We start from the raw sequence: 20,825 nt of genomic DNA, 5'->3' as shown, positions 1-20,825 counted from the left end.
TCAAACAAGATAAATATTTTTTTGGGCATTGAAATGTCTACAAACTTTGTATCATTGGCAAGACTCATCATGAGATAAGAGTCCCAATTGTATTCACAATTAATCCTATGATGAATTTAGTCTATTTAGGAGATGATTGATTAGAGAAGTGAACAAATAGAGAAAGCTTGACCAATTTGAAAAGAGTGATAATATAATTGTTGTTTTTCAAAGCTTCTCTTTGTCATCCATCTATTCCGAAGAGGCAGTGGATCGTCATTGATGTGTACATATCTTTGGTAGCACATTGGGTCCACACCATTCGCATCTTCTTTGCAATGAGGAACCACTATTCTGGAGTCAAAAGGTTCCAATCCGAGGCAATCACCGCAAGAGTTTACAGGTATATAGAGCCTACATTCGTAGCCACATCTCTTGCAGATACGGAGATCATCTAGAGCTTTCATCATTTGGTAATCTAGTCAAAAGCCTCAAGAGGAGCCTCTATCTATGAGGAGTTATTCTTCAGTTTCCAGAGACTTAAAAAGACATGGTTTGTAGGCATTCCAAAGGACATACCCAACGTCATCATCCATTTGGTGTTTCTCAGCCAATCTTTCCACATAGGGGTAAGGCTTGTTGGTAACCTTCTTGGACATTGGCGTTGGCATATCTATCCATTGCTCTACTGACCATATGAATATATGGCTGTGGATGTAGCTCTGTCACAATAGAAAATGACTACCTCGTGCTGAGTGAAAGTAAAAGTATGAGGGCATACCCGTATCAGAGCTGGCTAGTAGTGTGTAATGGGTGATGGGTATAAAAAGTGGTACATGGGGGGGAGGGGCTGAAAAACCCAATGTAAGTGGGTGCTCCAATGTGTGGTGGAGCGGGCCCTCTCCAGCTGCTGCTCATGAAGTGTACGGATCCTCAGTATATCCTGCTGGTATAGACGGGGCCGTCGGTATCCTGACTCTCGGGGTCAGCGTCGTGCTCGCTGTGCCTCTGCCTGCTCGAGTGTCAGCCCAGTCGTCGTCGGCGGTGTGGGATCCCCTGAAGTCATTCTCCGGAAAAACTGAGTGATCGTCTGCTGAACACCTCCAGTGTCATGTGGTCGTGGTCGTGTAGACTCCTCACGTACGTGGAGTGCTCCTGTGATGAAATGGCCCACATGAGTCTGGTCTCTCCTCCTCATGCATGTTTGGAGAGTGCCCTCAATCCCAAATCTCTGTCTAAGCTCTGAGTAAGCTGGGCATCGTAGCATGAAGTGCTCCTCCGTCTCCACCTCTGTCTGACACACTGGGCAAGTCCGGTTCTCTCGTGGTATGCCTCTGGCTCTGCCTCGCTCAATCTCAAGCTGGTGTGATGAGACTCGGAGCTGGTCGATGGCTACCCGTAGGTGATGTGGCATGTACTGCTGCATATACTGAGGGGTGTCTATGAAGCCCTGATCTTATATCTGGAGAAAATGCTCATGGTAGTGGAGCATTTTCGTCGGTAGTGGCTGCCTGGGGCTGATCCATGTCCTCTCAATGTAAATATGCGAAATCTCCTGCCTGATGATCCTATTCCTCTCCTGATGAGTGAGAGTATAAGTAGGTGCATGGATGTCATACTGGAGGGGTGGTAGTCGATCTATATCAAGCCCATGTCTAGTGAACCACTCACTAGTCTGTGCATACCAAGAAGAGGCATCTCCCGCCAATGCTATAGACTGTGATGCCTGTAGTGCTCGATAGGCAATGCGGTCCCTATCCATACTCTGTAATCTATGTAACAAGCAAACTGTCTGAAACAGTGCCTCTACTAGCATAGGTGGGACTGCTAGCTCTGCTCTGACTATATCATGTGGAACGGACGGCTTGCTGCGGATCATCGTGGAGATCATCAGTACCTGTGGGCGCTCTATCAAAGGCCAGATCGAGTCTGCCAAGCCAGGTCCCCATATGGCTGCCCCATACATAAGAGCCGGTGTAACCAAAGTGTCAAAAAACCACCCCTTCGTACGGGGCTCGTGAAAGTGTGCCTGGTGGCACTGTCTCTCCATCTGTGCGAGTGGGGAGTACCCCGTGGTCAGTCTGTCTCTGGCTGCCTATGTCATGGAAAAGGCCCCTGATGCCGCGGTAAAAGTCACCCCCAAGTAGACATATGAGCCTACAACCTCGATACTGCCCCTTGCTGCTGTGAAAGAGCTCTCTCGTCTGATCCGTGCTGATGTATGAAAGATGAGAACCTTGGTTTTCCCAAGGTTCACTGAGAGCCCTCGCTGCGCACAAAAGTCATCAAGCCCAAGTAGATGCTGATGCAGCCCCTCTGCTGACTCTGATATGAGTACAATATCATCGGCATATAATAGTATATGGACTGTGGTGCCACCCATCTCCACCCCATCACCTCCTCTATGCTGAATAAAATCCACTATCTCATCAATGTAGAGCCCAAAGAGTGTAGGGGAGAGTGGACATCCTTGTTTCACACCAATGGTGCTAAACAAGGTCTCTGTAGTGCCTCCTGGACATCGTACTCGCCCACATACCTGCTCATAAAGTGTATATATGCCCCATATCATGTCCTCCTCAAGCCCAAGTGAGAGTAGTCGCCTGAAGAGTCGCTAACGTGGCACTGTATCAAATGCTTTGCGAAAGTCCACAAAGCAACAGTAAAGCCTCCTCTTCCTCACTCGTGCCTGGTCGATCAAGTAGCGTAGCGTGAAGATATGATCGATGGTAGAGTATGTGCGGCGGAACCCAGCCTGTCCTGCAGCTCGGATGCCTATTGCCTCTGCTTTGGTGCTAAGCTCCTCCTCTAAAACCGCGCCATAGAGCTTGGCCAACATGTGGCCAATCATAATAGTCCTGTATGTGTTGGGATCCATGGTGTCTCCAGACTTGTGTATAGGTACAATGATGTGCTGTGTCCACGAGTCTGGAAATCCCTCCACAAGTGCGCGGTTAAAGAGATAAGCTATGAAAGGTGCCAAGGTCTCTCTCCCATAAATCAGATGCTCGGCCTGTAGCTCGGTCTGGTCTCGAGCTCTACCATGTTGTAGATGCCGGATGGCTCGAGCTACCATCTCTGATGTGAAGAAGGACGAAGTGGTGGGCCGTGGTCCCTGTGGCAGGGGTATCGGTGGCTGTCCTGGTATCTGGTAAAGGTCCTTTGCATAGCGGTACCATGTGTCTGGGTCCTCGATCGATGTCGGTGGCCTGCGCTCGCGGATGCGGCGCCATGCCTCTGCACTATCTCGGCTCATGAGCAAGTGATATAAGTCCCCGTATTGCTGCTCCTCCCATTCCCGCTTTTTACGGCGGGTGAGAGACTGCATTTGGCGCTGAGCCTGGCGGTGTGTGAGTACCCCGCGGGCCTTATCCTCTCTGAGCTGACGTCGTAATGCTCTGCAATCATCGTCATACCAGCTGTTCCGTGGCATGGAACCTGTGCGGGGTGCATGTGTGCGTGTGTGGTGAGGGAAGCTCTGAATGGCAGATGTGTGAATCATGGAGGTAAGATCTGATGTGAGTGATTCTAGGGGGGCATGTGGGTCGAGAGATAGGAGATGTGTGCGGAGATGGTGTGCATAGACATGAGAGAGCTCGTATGTAAAATGAATAGTGGTATGTGGTTGTGTGAGTGGGGTGGGTGTGTGTGACAAATGGGAGGTGAGTGTGAAAGTGAGGAAAGTGTGGTCTGCGCCGATAGGACGTCTCCCGACACTGAAAGATGGGAGAAGCTGGGCCCCTGGAAGACTCCCAAGAATGTAGTCGACAGTACTCTCTTCCCCCCCGTGAGGGAAGCAAGTGAGCCCGCTCGAATCTGGCCACCTCTGCATCCCGTTATAAATAACGAGATGATGTCGGCTACCAAGCTCCAATAGGTGACTGCCGTACCCGGTGGTATCCAGCCCTGAGTCTGCTGACAGTCTGCTAATCCCCATCTTCTGTGGGTCTAAACTGCTCATAATCTCTGGGTGGTCCATATCATAGAGCTCGCACTGCTTGGTCTGGGTGCGCCCGTTGAAGTCTCCCATAAGGAAGACCTCTCCGAGTGCTGAGTAGCGGAGTATGTCATCTGAGAGTGGTGTATAAGGGGAATCCCCCTCCCGTGCATGCCCATCGGTGCTCGCATATGAGGAGCCTCGTGGTGGAAAGTAGCAAATGGCGATATAGACCCAATGCTCGTGGTCTATCTCCAGGCGTACCCATAGAAAACGTGCCTCCTCATCTCGGCTCACAATCTGTATATGACTGCTGATGGAACGGCGAAATAATATGGCTATCCCACCGGATCCTCGTGAAGTGCTGCGGCGAGTGGTAGCTCGAAAGACTGACTCCCATCTGAAGCCTGCAATGGCTGGTAGCCCCCTTCAGGTCTCTCATGGGTCTCAGTGATGCAAATGAAGTCGTGGTCCTCTATAAGCTCCTCCAGTCTGTCGGGGCGAGTCCACAATGACCCATTGCAGTTCCACACTGCTCCTCTGAGAAGTATCTCCGGTCGCAACGGCGTCCTATAGGCCATACCACCACACATTACCATCATACCACCACACTGCACATCCCGGTTCTAGATTAGCTTTCATTTCAGCATTTTATTTTCAGTATTTTCTTTTCCGGACACCCGGACTACCACTAGATGTACATTGATTTGTCTCATAGGCCGACTTCGGCCTTTAGAAGACGTAAATAAAGCTTTCTTTCTTTCTTTCTTTCTAAGAGCATCCATTTGGTTTGCATTTTGGTTCACACCATCTGAGTATTCCAAAGGAGGTACCCAACGTTGTCATCCATTTGGTGTTTCTCAGCCAATCTTTCTGCATAGGGGTAGCATAGGCTTGTTGGTAACCTTGTTGGACGTCGCCATTGGCATATCTATCCATTTTCTCTAAGAGCATCCACCTGGTTTTCATTTTGGTTCACACCATCCGAGTTGGAGCAGCGAAGGTTAGTATTTGCCGGTAACTAACAAGGGCATTGTTCATCCACATTGCAGTCCATTGTTTGCAAGTAGAGGCATCATGGCCATTATCCATGTCATTTGGATATTTCCACATCACTTGGCGGAGCTTCTATCTCTTGAAAGTAATAGTGGAGGACATCATCTAGGAGGCCATTTATTGGAGATCATCTTGTGGTATGCATGGAGTTTGGTACCCTTACCTCACATGAAGTAGAAGGGGATGTCACGTGCATATGGTTGTATGTGCCACATGGACATGCTACTACTACATCTTTGGAGCCAAGGTTTGCCTACAAAGCCCAAGGGATCAATCTTGTGAGCCTATTCGCAAGACATGCGTGCCGGGAAAAGGCCATTAGATTAGGCTTTCTAGTTTTGGAACCCTCTTGCATAAATTGTTTGTACACACGTTTTCATAGATGTTATTACACTTTAGTGGGCATCTGACATCACGAGCATGTGGATTTAGGTTAGAGGAACCTATCAGGTGAATTCCCACATCAATTAGATTCTTGAGTTGGGAGATGTGTGGCAGTTTCACCAAAAAACTGCCCTGCACATAAATTATTAACAAGTAACTTCAGGTGATTTATTATAAATCATGTCAAACACATTGCCATTGAGTCCTCTCACATATGGTGTGCAAATCAGCCCTAGATCTCCTTTTTGGTGGCCATCTGCAATCCACATCAAGTGGGATTACAAAGGTGCTTCAAATTAGCCCCGGAGGCTCTTCATCTTGAAGAGTTATCGGAAGCAAATATCACATCGGTAACGTTGTGGGCAGCCCTTGAGAGGGTTGGTTGGGACCCCATCACTACGTCTTCTCCTCTCTTTGTCTCTCTATATCTCTACTTCATCTGTGTGACTCTCTCACTCAAGTATCTAAACGGAACCATCAATAACACAAAGTTACAGTCATTAACGCAAGGAAAGAACAAAGGATTGTGGAAGCATGAATACTTGATTTTACCTATTCTATCAATTCTGTTGTATTTGGCATGAGGCTAGTAGCAGTAGCTCTTGAATGTGACCTTTATTCCTTCATGCCGAACATAAGGTGGATTATGGCACTCTGCCAACACTTTCTACTGCAAAGCCCTCGTTACACACAACTCGGCCCTACGCATCAAGTAACTGTCTTTGAGTGTATCCCGATATTGACTTCCAAGTCAGCAATTTGTCTAAGGTAACATCAAAATTTGGATCCGAAGCATATTGCTCCCTCATACCATCAACTCATGATGGAATACGGTCATGACCGGTGAAATTTGTGGCTTGTGAGATTGTCACAAACTAGTGAGCTAGCCCCGGGCACACACTCACACGCTGCATGGATAAGGCGCGATAGGCTGACACGTGTTAGATTGTACAGACCCCCACAAATTGCGTTGACTGTTGATGTGGCATTCCGTACAGATCTGTGCAAATTACGTTGGCCAGCTTTTGGGGCTTAATGATTTTTGAGTTGAAGCTTTTAATTTGAAGCTTTTGAATTAGAGGTTTTTGGGGCTCTGCTTTTGGGCATCCCTTGTACCAATAAATAAGTGGGCTAGGCCTTACTTCTGAGCGCATCTGGACGCAGAGTCTGAGAGTGAGCGCCTGCCTACTCTCTTGTACTTTGAACACAAATTAATATAAAAAGAAATACCGAAAGGGGGGCAAGTCTATGGGGCCAATACCTCTGGGCATTGAACTACACCGGGCCATGTCTTTGTGAACTGTTTTGAAGTGAATCTCTATTGTGTCGCGGTAGAATCTTGAGTTGGGGTGTCCAAGTTTGTTACAATGGTATCAGAGCGCGGCCGATTTCTCTTCTACCGGGAAATCCGATCCTTTTTTCGCAACACTCATGGATTCCAATGAGAATCCGTCGACTTCTTCTGCATCTGCTAATACAGAGGAAGTGTACGGGCCACCTCGGCCTACTAATACGAACTTGAAGAGATGGAACGTCGACAGCAGGTTGATGAGGCAACAAAGCAGATGATTAAAATTGTGAAAGATCCGAAATTTGCAAAATTTTTGTCTCAGCAATCCATCGCAGAATTGCACACTCAGTAGCAGAAAGCCACATAACCATCCATCAAACCGGCAATCAAGAAACCTCCTTCTCCGAGGATGTTTACAGAGCAAGAATTACAAGAGGTGGTAAAAATACAGATTAGTCAGCTTTTGGACGTAAATAACAAAATCCAAAAAGCAGAAGAAAGGGAGCGACTTCCCGAGTTATTTGGGTCGTCAATCTTCTTTTGCATCGGCAAGAAAGCAGAAGAAGCGTGTACGATTTGAAGGACTACCCAGTTCTTCTTCTTCTTCTTCTGACAGTTCTTCTAGCTCTTCTCACTCGAGCGAGGAAGACAGAAAAGGTAAAAAGCGAAGCAAAAAGCAAAGCTTTGGAAAAGGTAAGAGAAAGGCAAAGAAGCCGAGATTTTGTCCAGTTTCTGACAGTTCTACAGAGGAGCCATCCTCAGACAGTTCGGACTCTGACGATCACATGTTTTATGCAAAGAAGAGCATTTTTACAGAGCCAACCAATATGACTTTCTCGAAGATAGAAGCAAGAAAGTGAAAGAATTCGAAGGTGGACAGTCGATTAAGTTTGAATCCTTTTCTGGGTTCCGAGATGCTCCGAGGGCTTTGGCCTTCATTCAGCAGTTTGACATAGCTTTCTTTGGGGGGCATTACTTAGAGCACTCCAAGTTTGGAGGGCTACCTCTTTCTTCAAGGGAAATGCTCGAACATGGTGGTCCATTCTTCTTCTGAGGAAGGAAGCTCCAATTAAATGGTTGAAATTCAAAAGGCTCTTTATTTCTTCTTGGCTGACTTGGGAGTACGAACGAGATATACGACTGCTTGGAATCATCTTCGGATGACCAAGGGAGACTCTTTGGACGCTTATTGCGAGAAATTTTGGAACTCTTTTCTACCAACCTCTTCATTTAAGAAGGCCTCGTTTAAGGAACAAATTGCGCGGTTTTGCTGCGGACTTCCTACAAAGATCCGAGATTACTGCCTAGAACAAAATTCTATTCAAGAATTGATGGATCATGCGAAACGGGGTTTAGCGATACATTTGGGAAATTGACCTACTCCACTGATGAGATCTTGACTCAGAGAACTCAACAGACCTCTCACAATGAAAGTAGGAAGAAAAAGAGTTTCTAAGAAAAGAAAGACAAGGATACACGACCCCGGCTCACTCTTCGAGAGAGGGCCAGTTACATCAAAGAAGGGAAGTGTTTCGGATGCAGAGAACATGGGCACGTCTCTGCGAAGTGCCCCAAAAAGGCACAACAAGAACAACATGAAGACAGGCCAGAGAGTTCAAGAGCAGCTGAGGAACGTGGCAGAAAAGGCAAGATGAAAGCAGGACTGGTTTCAGATTGCATGGGTATTGACCCAAGCACGATTGATGAAAGTACAAAACTTTGCCGAGCTTGGGGCAAAGCGAAAGATCAAGAAGCCCTGATTTTCTTTGATGGAGGAGCCGGGCCAACTTCATTTCACCTGAATTGGCGGCGTGGCTCGAGATTATACCCGATCGGATGCGACCACCAGCAGAGGCAGTTCTAGCGGCACCCGGATGGGACATAGCCATTACACGTGTCTTTGGCAAACTTCGGTTGCATTGTCAGGGGTATTTGGGACACGAGGACTTTTACATAATGCCCTTGGAAGGTTGTGACGTCCTCCTTGGAGTCCCTTGGTACCATAAGAACAACACCGTGGTCGATTATCGGGCGAAGAAAACGACTTTGACAAATGAAAAGGGCTGAAAAATTGTACTTGATGTGAAACTGAAGGGCGAGTCTGTCCCTATTGTATCGACATCGGTCGTTTCCAAATTAATAAAATCCAGTCTGTTTACTCGATCTATTTGAAAGAGTTAAATGATGAACACAAAACGAATATGTCTGAACTTGATAAAGAACCCCTAGATTTTCTCCACACTCATGCCGATTGCTTTTCTGAGGGCCTGCCAGGTGAGTACCACCATCTCGTCCTGAGGATCATTCTATTGATCTGATACTTGGAAGCACACCACAGAACTGACCACGTTACCGTGTTAGCCGAGGCCAGAATGAAGAGATTATGAACCAAGTGAAAGACCTCTTGGAAAAGGGTCTTATCCAGCCGAGTACTTCACCCTACTGCTCTCCGATTTTATTTGTTTTAAAGAAAGACGGATCTTGGAGACTGTGCATTGATTACAGAGCTCTCAATAAAATCACCATTAGGAACAGATTTTGGATTCCGAGGATTGATGATATTCTTGACCGCCTACAGGGATCCTTTTGTTTCAGCAGGATCGATTTGAAAAGCAGATATCATCAGATCAGAATCGCGCCGACAGATGTCTACAAGACAGCTTTTCAGACAAGCTTCGGTTTATATGAATTTTTGGTGATGCCTTTTGGCCTTACCAATGCTCCAACGACTTTCAACCGAATGATGGATAGGATTTTTAGAGAGGACAGATCTTTTGTCGACACTTTCTTTGATGATATTATAGTCTTCTTTGAGGATGAGGCAGAACATAAACACCATCTGCTTCAGGTCGTTCAGGCATTGCGAGATCACAAGTTAGTTATCAATGCCAAGAAGAGTGAATTTTTCTTGCTGGAGATACACTTTTTGGGACACATCGTCTGAGCAGTAGGAGTACAAATGGATCTGGCCAAGATTGACACTATACGTGATTGGCCCGATTTGAAGAATGTTCATGAAGTTAGAAGCTTCTTGGGCTTATGTTCTTACTACCGGCGGTTCATTAGAAAGTTTGCAGAGGTTGCTTCCCCTTTGCATATTCTGACATTTGGAAGGCTATTCGGGAGAACATTGGCACACGGTTGCAGTTCTCGTCATCTTTCCGCCCGCAAACAGATGGGCAATCTGAATAGCAAATTCAGTCGTATTGGATTTATTGAAGTCTTACATTTCTGATCAGAACTCAATGGGAATTTTTTTGCCCTTGGTGGAATTTGCCTACAATAACATGATCCACTCTTCGACGGGGAAGGCGCCATTCGAGATTATTGATGGTGCTACGAAGGTTTCATCCTTCCTTAGCACGAAAGATAAGATTTTGAAGCCGACCAATACACGAGGGACTTGGACACTGCTTTTGCCAAGGTTCGGGAGGCTTTAGCGAAATCTCAAGAAAGTCACAAGAAGGCAACAGATCGACACCGTCGCGATTTGAAATTAAAGGAAGACGATTGGGTGCTCTTACGTTTTGAGAAGGCACGCCTAAGAAAGAAAAAGGGAAAGGAGCGGCTTTTTTCAAAGCTTACCATGAGATACTATGGACCTTTCCAGATAAAGAAAAAGATAAATGGTGTTTCCTTTAGACTGAAGCTGTCCGATACTTGGAAGATTCACAGTGCTTTTCATGTGAGTCTCTTGAAACATTTTGAAGGCGATGTGCCCGATGATGGGGAGCCAGATGAGCAACCCGAAGTGGAGGAAAGCGAGGAGATACTCGTTCTAGAACAGGTATTGGCACACAAGGATAGAAAGATTAAAGGTAAAGTGATTTGGCGGTTCTTGGTTAAATTCAAAAACTATCCTGCATTGGATGCGAAATGGATGGAGGAGGAGGACCTAGCAGATACTCCTCAGATTTTGGAACTTTACCTTGAAGCATTCGGTTTAGCATAGTCTACTTCGATAGAACCCCGATTTCAGCATGGGTGAATCTAGTACAGCAGGCTTGCACAAGAGGGGAGTCACTCCGCTTCTTTGTCAACAGATTACCCCGATTTTGATGTAGAGTCACTGATGTCCCTTTGGGTTTCAGGGATATTGCTGGGCTGAGAATATTTTGCTGTATGACTTGATGAACTGGAATTCCCGAAAATGAAAATGAAACTGATTGATTTGTACTTCTTTGAGTGTAGGAACTAAAAGACGAAATGACTACAGCATTTCGGTCTCATAAATCTCTATAGACATGATTGCAATAAGGATTAGTTAATCGGGCATTTGTGAGGTCCCGACTGGATCTAGATGTGATTACTAAATATGTTGCTGATTAATCATGGTCTGAGATTTGGAATGAATTTGAATGTGAGTTGTCATGTGATTTCCTGTGATGTCAAGTGATGTCGTGTGATGTCCGGTGATGTGACTGTCGATTGGTACATGAGCTAGATGTGTTGTGTCTAGTGCGTCGGTACTAATAGTCAGTGTCTACTAAGACAGTTTAAGGCCTCTGTCTGTTTTGCACGCTGCTCGGATAAGGCGCGATAGGCTAACACGTGGCAGATTGTACGGACCTCCGCAAATTGCGTTGATTGCTGACATTGCAATTTTCGCCCGTAAAACGCGCTGACTTTGTTGACTTGGCATTCCGTGCGGATCTGCGTAAATTACGTTGGCCAGCTTTTGGGGCTTAATGCTTTTTGAGTTGAAGCTTTTACTTTAAAGCTTTTGAATTAGAGATTTTTGGGGCTCTGCTTTTGGGCATCCCTTGTACCAATAAACAAGTGGGCTAGGCCTCACTTCTGAGAGGATCTGGACGCAGAGTCTGAGAGTGAGCGCCTGCCTACTCTCTTGTACTTTGAACACATATTAATATAAAAAGAAATACCGAAAGGGGCGCAAGTCTTTGGGGCCAATACCCCAGGGCACGGAACTACGTCGGGCCGTGTCGTCTATGTGAATTGTTTTGAAGTGAATCTCTGTTGTGTCGCGGTAGAATCTTGACTTGGGGTGTCCAAGTTTGTTACAGAGATAATGCATTTGCAACCACGTTTTTCCTGCCCTCAATGTATATAGTTTGGAATTAAAAGTGCAACAACAAAGTTGCCCATTTCATCTATGTTGGGGTTAAAGGCGCCGTGCCTTTGCTTGGGGTCGGACGTCCAGTGTCCGGTTGCCCATTGACCTTATTCTTATACATATACAGAGAATAAGGGACAACTCACTTTGAGACTTGCTCCACCCACACAACATCTTGCACTCTCTCCTTCTCCCCTTTCCGCACGCACACACCGCACCGCACCGCACGCACGCACGCATTCTGTGCACTGCACTCTTCAACCGGTATCAGAGCTTGGCGATCGGCATGTGTGCGATGGCTTTCCAGCTAGGTGCGGAAGCGACGGAGCTTGGCTATAGAAGCTTGAGCTTGGTGGTGGTAGATCCGGCACGGCGGCGTCGGATCGGAGGGAATCTTGAGATCTTGAGGGCATCTCTGCAAGAAATGGGACACAATAAGTGTGCAGAGAATAGATCTTGTGAGCTAATTTGGAGAACTTGAAATCTACAGGTGAAATTGCAATAGAGCTTGAGTACTTGAAGGAGGCAAGCCAAGCAAGGAGTGAAAAATTGAAACCTCAAAGGGAAAGGTAGCAAGCTTTGTCAAATTGTCAAATCAAATGTGAGCTTGAGAGCTTAAGGAATTAAGCAAAGCAAATTGAAGGACTGTGAGCAAGGAAAAGCTTTGAGTAAAGCTTTGCAAAGCTTGAAGAATAAAGCTTTAACAGAAGCGCTGCAAGGGAGGAGATAGAGAAGAAGGAAACTGTGTGGTGGTGCGTGCACGCGCGCGCACACACACACACAGTTCTGCAGGAAATAGAAATTGATTTCTTTTTGGTTTCCATCTAAGAGTGCGTACACGGTCGGTAGCGAGCGAGACTGAAGAGCCGACATTGACAACGGAAAGCTAGAATGCTCTTGGCTGCATATACACATATGAGGAGGGCTTGTGCTCGGTCTTGGCCCTCGACGACGACGGCATCCTCTCTCTGGTTTGTGGCAGTGGCATCCGCTTTGCTAGTTTCTTCCCGCGACTGCAGTTGACTCTCACATTAGCTCTCTGCATCGGAGAGCTAGGACATCCCGGTAGAGAGAGCTTCTCCCGGACGACATCTTCTTGGCATTGGCTTCGAGCAACGACGGCTATGGCATTGGCAATCACTGCCGTCCGGCGGTAGAAGGCAACATCGACCGCTCTTCTCGGCTTCAACAAAGCGAGAGCGAGAGAGGGCATTTTTGGCTCCCCTCTGGCGTAGCCTCGCCACCGACTCCCCTTCCACGCAAAATGCTCCGACGGTTTGTCCCTTGCAACGCGGTTCCCACATTGCAAGAGAGAGCGGCATCGACTCTCCTCTAGCCCGCATCCCAAAGTGGCTTGGCTCCGACGAGGTCTCCTCGGCGATTTTAACATCGACTTGCTCCCCCCCCCCCCCCCCCCTTTTGGCCACACACACCAATGCATAGTGACTCCAATGGACCATTCTAGAGTAGTTTTTCTCGCGAGCGTGGCGCTGCGATGATGTTTATGACCATAGGTTGTGCTTTGTGTTTGGTTTCCGGTGGACGTGCTTTTCCGACCAACGAGGTAGTGTGCCAGTTTCTAGGCGGTTTTCTCTCAGGTTGCGCAGTCCTTCCAGTGCACGTTATGCGGCACATGTAGTGCTCATGTATGACTGTGGGGGGCATTCTAGAGAGTGGTTTTAGTATAGTGTTTTTGGACAGGTTCAAGTCCATGGAGCCACTTGTTTAGGAGTGAGCTTGTTTGACAGGGTTTTGGCCGTTGATGTATACTAGATTGTGGACTTCGCTACTGAGTGCCTATTTTTTATGCGTTTTTTGGTGAGTCTTTTTAGTTTATGCTCAAAATACAGGGGAAACTCTATCCATTTGCCCCCAGATTCTTGCCATGTTTTGCATGTATTCGCAATATACTCTTTGATGGTTTAGTGGCCGAATTTTGATTCCCACTTTGACAGTTTTGTTAGCTTGGACACGGACTAGTGTTCTTGTCCTCACTCTTGCAGGAGTGAGGATTACATATGCTCGTGTGGCTACAGACAGATAGCCATAGGTTCTACAGAGTTTTTGGGAGATCTTTGCTGGCCTACTTGGGATGTGTTTTGAGCACTATTTGCTCACTACTTGTGCATATGGTTATGCGCTTTACGCTCAATTGAGCTGTTTGTTCCAGACTTGGCTCACTTGGTTTAGTGATGTTGTTTATGCTTGCTGATTGTGGACGTTTTATAGAGCTGTTTTATGCATATGGGAGTGTCGTTTTTGATGCGATTGATCATGGGTTTCATGATCGTGTAGTGGTCGAGTGATCTCCCACTTTGTTGCCAGTTTGGTACGATTTATGGTTGAGATTGTGCTTGAGTTTTTTGCTCAGTTTACAAGGGAGACTGTGCCAGATTTCTCCCAGGATTTCTCGTCTTAGTTTGGTTTGTTGGCATATAGCTAGTAGATATGTGTGACAGTTAAGAGTCGACAATGATGACTCGTGAGCGATGGCGGTCTCGTAGTTGCCGATGCATGCGATGTTGGCATTGTGGTCACACAGGGCACATTAGACATTGCAGTTTCAGACATATGAGGTAGCAACAGAGATGTATGTGAGATGCAGATGAGGTTTTAATACATTCTAGAGCGGTGGCTTCATATGCCAGTGACGATGATATCACGTTTCCCTCTAGCGTTCCTCCTCGTTACATGTCTTATAGAGGTGACACACCTTCCCGTTGGTTGCTAGATGAGGATGCAGTTTTCCACGTCACACCGCATCGTAAGTGGTTCAATAGTTTCTCTAGTGGGAGCTTTGGTTGTGTGCACTTGGCGATGGTTCGGCGCGTTGTAGGAGATATTTGCTTGTCATTGCCCAATGGTGCATCATATACGCTACAGCCTACAACATGTGCGCTATGTTTCTCAGCTGAGACGGAGCTTGATCTCAGTGAGATAGTTAGTAGATTTTGGATGTCAGACACTGCTTAGAGAGCAGTCTTTCCAGATGCATTGCGGTTCATTAGTGATTGCCAAAGGAGCTCGCAGTGGCTTGGTAATTATATGCATGTATCTGAGATTCGAAACGGTATGGTCTCAGTTTTGTTATTGGCATGCTTTGAGAGACGAGACGTCTCTTTCGCGGGTGAGCTCCACCATGCTCACGAGACAGAGCATTTAGGTGTGCAGGACGTGCCAGTAGACTCTATAGAGATAGAGATAGAGCGACAGTGCTCTAGTGAGACACAACAATTGTTGTCAGAGTCTGTGCAGGTAGAGGTAAAGCGGGTCTGCTCCCTAGCGACACAGGGAGAGATGCCGGACATGGAGTTCTTTGATATGCTCATGCTAGAGGGTGATGAGTTGATGCTAGGAGACGGAGTTCCGCCTATGGGTGAGAGGGACGTAGCCATCCCAGTGTCGTTGACACATCCATATGCGATGAGTAGTCCTGATGATGGAGTGCATGCAGATAGCACAGGGGGGGCTAGGACAACCAGGTTTGCGCAGATTTCGTTAGCGTTTGGGCGTCTCATGTATGATCTACTAGTGTCGAGGTCCGACCTAGTAGCCGCAGTGGGAGCATTTGCAACAGGGATTGTCAGTTGTACGATGACTGACACTAACATGATGCATAGTGGAGTTTTGCAGGCCATATAGAGTTGTCTGCGGGATGTACATGCAGGCTCTAGCGTGGGTACGTACGCTCGCCTATGCCTAGAGCCTATACGATTGCATGTAGATTGACTGAGTGAGCCAGTGGGCATAGGTTGAGAGTGTCACCAGTTTTCCTGTACATACTAGTAGTTTAGCTAGTAGCACCCACTTATTGACACATTTACCTTTAAGTGGGAGGTTGATGGGGGTAAAGGCGTTGTGTCTTTGTCTGGGGCCGGACGTCGAGTGTCCGGCCGTCCACTGACCTTATTCTTGTACATATACAGAGAATAAGGGGAAGCTCACTTTGAGCCTTGCTCCACCCACACAGCACCTTGCACTCTCTCTGTCACAAACTGATGACATGGCATGACTATAAAGTCGTTCCAACTTTTGGACAACTGCCGAGGGGTCAAAAAGAGACACTAGGCTTTAAAATGAAGGGAAGAGCATCCTGACGTGACTGTTGTACAGATGACCGCAAATTACGTTGACTGTACGAGACTGTCAAAAAATGCACTTACTGGCCGACGTGGCACTGTACGGACCGCGTTTTACGTTGGCTGGCTGTACGGATTTTCGAAAACGGTGTTGACTGCTTTTATTGGCAAATTTTACCCAAGATGCTTTTGGGAGAAGTTGCTTGCTTTTGGGGGCTCTGCTTTTGGCATCCCTTTGTAACCTTTATAATGGACCCAAGGGGCTCACTTCTCAGAGCATCTGGACGCAGAGTCTGAGAGCGAGCAACTGCGGGCAGTTGTACTTTGCTCAAAGATTATTATAAAAGAAATACCGAAAGGGGCGCAGTCTTTGGGGGCCTATCTCTCTTGGCATGGAAGTACGCCGGGCCGTGTCGACTCTCTCTTAAATTTGTGAGGTGTTTTGAAGTGAATCTCTACTGCGTCACGATAGAATCTTGACTTGGGTTGTCCAAGTTTGTTACAGTGGTATCAGAGCTCGGCCGATTTCTCTTCTTGCGACACTTATGGGATCTGAAAAGAACCAATCAACCTCTTCTACAACCGCCGAGGCGGGAGGAGGCAACGCACAAAATTCAAACGACTTAACAGAAGATGAGTACAAGCCACCTCGGCCTACACAATATGAACTTTTGGACATGCAACGTCAACAACAGGTTGACGGGTGCACAAAACAGATGCTTCAGTTTGCTAAAGATCCCCAATTTGCAAAATTCTTGACTCAATAGTCCATGGCTGAATTGCATACTCAGTGGCAGAAAGCGACGGAACCACCAATCAAACCGACAATCAAGAAACCTCCTACTCCGAGGATGTTTACAGAAGAAGAACTTTAAGAGGTGGTTCAGACCCAGATCAGTTAGCTTTTGGACCCGAAGAATCAATTGAAAAAGCAATTGAAGAAGCGCAAGAAGGGGACTGACTACCCCGGCTACTTAGGCCGTCAATCTTCTTTTGCATTTGCAAGAAAGCAGAAGAAGCATGTGCGTTTTGAAGGACTACCCCGTTCTTCTTCCTCTTCTTCTGACAATTCTTCTAGCTTTTCCGACTCGAGTGAGGAGGACAAAAAGGGCAAGAAGCGAAGTAAGAAGCAAAGAACAAGAAAAACTCAGATTTCGACCAGTTTTTGATAGCTCTACGGAGGAGTCATCCTGTGACAGTTTGGACTCCAACGACCACATATTTTAAGCGAAGAAGAAGCACTTTTACAGAGCCAACCAATACAACTCCCTCGAAGAGAAGAGCAAGAAGACAAAGGAATTCAAAGAGGGTGGACAATCGATAAAATTTGAATCCTTTTCTTGATTCCGAGGTGCTCCAAGGGCTTTGGCCGTCATCGAGCAGTTTGACATAGCCTTCACTGGAGGGCATTACTTAGAGCACTCCAAGATTAGGAGGGCTGTCACAAGGCCGGGCACCACGTGCCAATAGAAAAAAACAGACTGAACAGGCTTTTAACACTTCAATAACAACTGAACTGAAAGAGAGAGAGACGACACGCGACACGGAGTGGCGGAATTCCACCCCAGAGAGTATTGGCCCCAAACCTTGGCGCCCCTTTCGTTATTTCTTTATATTGCATCATCAAAGTACAAGCCGGTACTCCAGAATCTGCACCTTCTCCAAGAAGCATGCTAGAGAATGAGCCCTAGCCTCATATTTAAAGGCCCTTGGCCTAAAAAGCAGTTTACATGAAAAGCTTTCAAACTCAAAAGCTTTTGGTCCAAAAAGCAGTTTACATGAAAAACTTTCAAACTCAAAAGCGTCTGGTCCAAAAAGCAATGCCAAAAGCTTCTAGTGTAAATCATGGAAATCTGTACAGCGTGCCACGTCATCATGCCAACGTAGTTTTCGGAAATCAGCCACGCTGTTGTAGTTTTAGGGTTAGGATTTCTAGAATTAGGGTTTGCAGGTTTTAGGGTTAGGGTTTTCAGAATTAGGGTTTCAGCAGTTAGGGTTTCTGGCAGAAATTAGGGTTAGTGTTTTTTGCTCTCGGGTAACCACGTCATCACTTTGTGACACTTCTTCTGTTACTTGTTCGCTCCCCGGTCACATCTGTAAGTTGGCTCCATTCTTTAGGCTTTGACATGTCAGCAGTTTGTTACATCTCCCCTTCTTGAAAGAGAGTAATCGTCCTCGATTATAGCATATCTGCAAAACAACTCAAGTTAGCTCAAAAATTTCCGAGGGAGTTGGGACATTCTGAGCGACAATCAGTTTGCTCTTTTTATTAAGGAGTTAGCTTCTCCTTTCTGCTCTTTTGATCAAGGAGTTAGCTTCTCCTTTCGGCTGTTTTGATAAGGAATTAGCTTCTCCTTTCGGCTGTTTTGATCAAGGAGTTAGCTTCTCCTTTATGCTCTTTTGATCAAGGAGTTAGCTTCTCCTTTCGTCCAGATCGGAACTCTTGATATTCCGGCGTAGTAAAATTAGCCATCACACCCAGACTGTACTGATCTTCCATGGGTGTCTTGATGCACTAAAATTACATACCCAGGTAATCTCATCCAATTAGGAATATTCAGTAATTGGCACATCACAATGCAACACAAATGCTTACATATGCATGTTACAAGACACAACAAACAGCGCCGCTGAGCACTCCCCCGAGACAAACGGTCTGCGGTATGAAGCTACTCAACGACTACCTCGTCACTCCCCCCGCAAATAACCTAAAAAGGTCCGGGCCATGAGCTCAGAGGACTGTACAACCAAACGCTCCCCAGACCGCAGTCTGCATCGCTTGGAGGTTCAAGCATACAACCAAACTCTCCCCAGGCATCGGCCTGCGTCGTTCGGAGGTTTTCTAGCATACAACGAAACGCTCCCCAAGCATCAGCCAGCGTCGTTTCGAGGTTCAAACAATACAAAAACAATATTTCTCACTTCTCCACCCAGGAGTAAAATCACCAATCATTGAAACCAGTATCAAACGAGAGTCAAACAATTCAAATCGGCACCAAAACAGGTTCAAAACAGATACCATCCATTTCAATCAAACTTCAAACAGGATCACCAAACAAGTTCTCAAACAGATTTCAAACTTAAAAAGCAATCTTGACATCAGTCGAGCTCGAAAAGTCGACTGACTTTCCATCTTGAAACTTGTACCAAAAATTAGGGTTAGGTTCCTTCCATGAGGTCGTAGCCGAGCACAGCATGGTCCATCAACTCTTGGACAAACAGTGTTTCTTTAGCGGCGATGGTAGTCCCAAGAGATAGCAATCACACCGAACCTCCTAGGTAATCTGATCGTGAAGAGACATCTACTGAGAGATGTCGAGAAATTTCAAGATATAATATGCTAGGGTTTCCATGGCAAGCATTTCAAGATACCCCACTCTGCCAGAAGTTGCACTCCGAAGGAAGATGTCAGAAACCATATAACTTCATGCAAAAATTTTCTTGAAAGCTTGCCAAGTACTTGAGTATGCTGCATGGTAGTTGTAGACATCAACATCTGCATAGCACTGCTTATGAGAAAAAAAAACAGTGACTTGAAACAAATCTGGATCCTTCTCTTGCAAGTGATCTTAATTGGCTTATGCCCTGTAAGACACTGCAGTGAAGACGTGAGCGCGCCCGATGCGCGATGAAGTAAGGGTGGGAGTGGCTAATAAGTCCGGGTTGGAGAGCGAAGATACCTCGAATCAAATTCCAATAGCTCTGTCTGCTCTTTTGTAGGACCGGTATGCTTTTAGAAAAGCACATGCCTGATGCTCTGATACCACTGTCACAAGGCTGGGCACCATGTGCCAATAGAAAAAAACAGACTGAATAGGCTTTTAACACTTCAATAACAACTGAACTGAAAGAGAGAGAGACGACACGCGACACGGAGTGGCGGAATTCCACCCAGAGCGTATTGGCCCCAAACCTTGGCGCCCCTTTCTGTATTTCTTTATATTGCATCATCAAAGTACAAGCCGGTACTCCAGACTCTGCACCTTCTCCAAGAAGCATGCCAGAGAATGAGCCCTAGCCTCATATTTAAAGGCCCTTGGCCTAAAAAGCAATTTACATGAAAAGCTTTCAAACTCAAAAGCTTCTGGTCCAAAAAGCAGTTTACATGAAAAACTTTCAAACTCAAAAGCTTCTGGTCCAAAAAGCAATGCCAAAAGCTGCTAGCGTAAATCACAGAAATCCGTGCAGCCTGCCACGTCATCATGCCAGTGTAGTTTTCGAAAATCAGCCACGTTGTTGCAGTTTTAGGGTTAGGGTTTGCAGGTTTTAGGGTTAGGGTTTCAGCAGTTAGGGTTTCTGGCAGAAATTAGGGTTAGGGTTTTCTGCTCTCGGGCAACCACGTCATGACTTTGTGACACTTCTTCTGTTACTTGTTCTTCTTAGGGTTTAGGCTCCCCGGTCACATCTGTAAGTTGGCTCCATTCTTTAGGCTTTGACACGTCAGCAGTTTGTTACAAGGGCTGTATCTTTTCTAAAAGGAAATGCTCGAACATGGTGGTCTACTCTTCTTCTCAGGAAAGAAGCCCCAGTCAAGTGGTTGAAATTCAAACGGCTCTTTTTTTCTTCTTGGCTGACTCGGGAGTACGAACGAGATGTATGAACCGCTTGGAATCAGCTTCGGATGACCAAGGGAGATTCTTTGGACGCATATTGCGAGAGGTTTTGGGATTCTTTTCTACCAACCTCTCCGTTTAAGAAGGTTACCTTTAAGGAACAGATTGAGCGGTTTTGCTGCGGACTCCCTACAGAGATCCGAGATTATTGCCTTGAACAAAAGTCGAACTCTAATGGGTCATGCAAAATGGGGATTCTCGATACATTTGGGGGATATGACCTACCCACTGATGAAATCTTGAGTCAAAGGACAAGAGAGACTTCAAACAATGAAAATAGAAAGAAAAAGAGTCCCCAAGAAAAGAAAGATACACGATCCCGCCTGACTCTTAGAGAAAGGGCTAACTATCTTAAAGAGGGAAAGTGTTTTGGTTGCGGGGAACAAGGGCATATCTCCGCAAAGTGCCTGAA

General features: G+C 46.3%; 2 protein-coding genes and 1 pseudogene across 5 annotated transcripts in view; 1 reads left to right on the top strand and 2 right to left on the bottom strand.

Moving 5' to 3' along the window:
• PAS1 (FKBP-type peptidyl-prolyl cis-trans isomerase family protein) overlaps positions 1–20,825 on the top strand; it is a 128,824-nt gene that overhangs the window by 32,257 nt on the left and 75,742 nt on the right. The window lies entirely within an intron of this gene.
• LOC147456248 (uncharacterized) lies at positions 776–2,551 on the bottom strand (annotated as a pseudogene).
• Positions 2,594–4,497, bottom strand: LOC147456247 (uncharacterized). The gene is made up of 2 exons (XM_086515176.1): positions 4,264–4,497; positions 2,594–4,216 (listed from the first exon to the last, which is right to left on the bottom strand). Exons 1-2 carry the CDS (start codon positions 4,495–4,497, stop codon positions 2,594–2,596), a joined length of 1,857 nt encoding a protein of 618 aa, XP_086371302.1.

The sequence above is a fragment of the Adiantum capillus-veneris genome, chromosome 6 (assembly GCF_014529385.1).
Source record: "Adiantum capillus-veneris isolate H3 chromosome 6, ASM1452938v2, whole genome shotgun sequence".
In the NCBI taxonomy this organism is placed as follows: Eukaryota; Viridiplantae; Streptophyta; class Polypodiopsida; order Polypodiales; family Pteridaceae; genus Adiantum; species Adiantum capillus-veneris.
The sequence above is the reverse complement of the archived record's forward strand: the minus strand, read 5'-3'. Positions and strand labels throughout refer to the sequence as shown.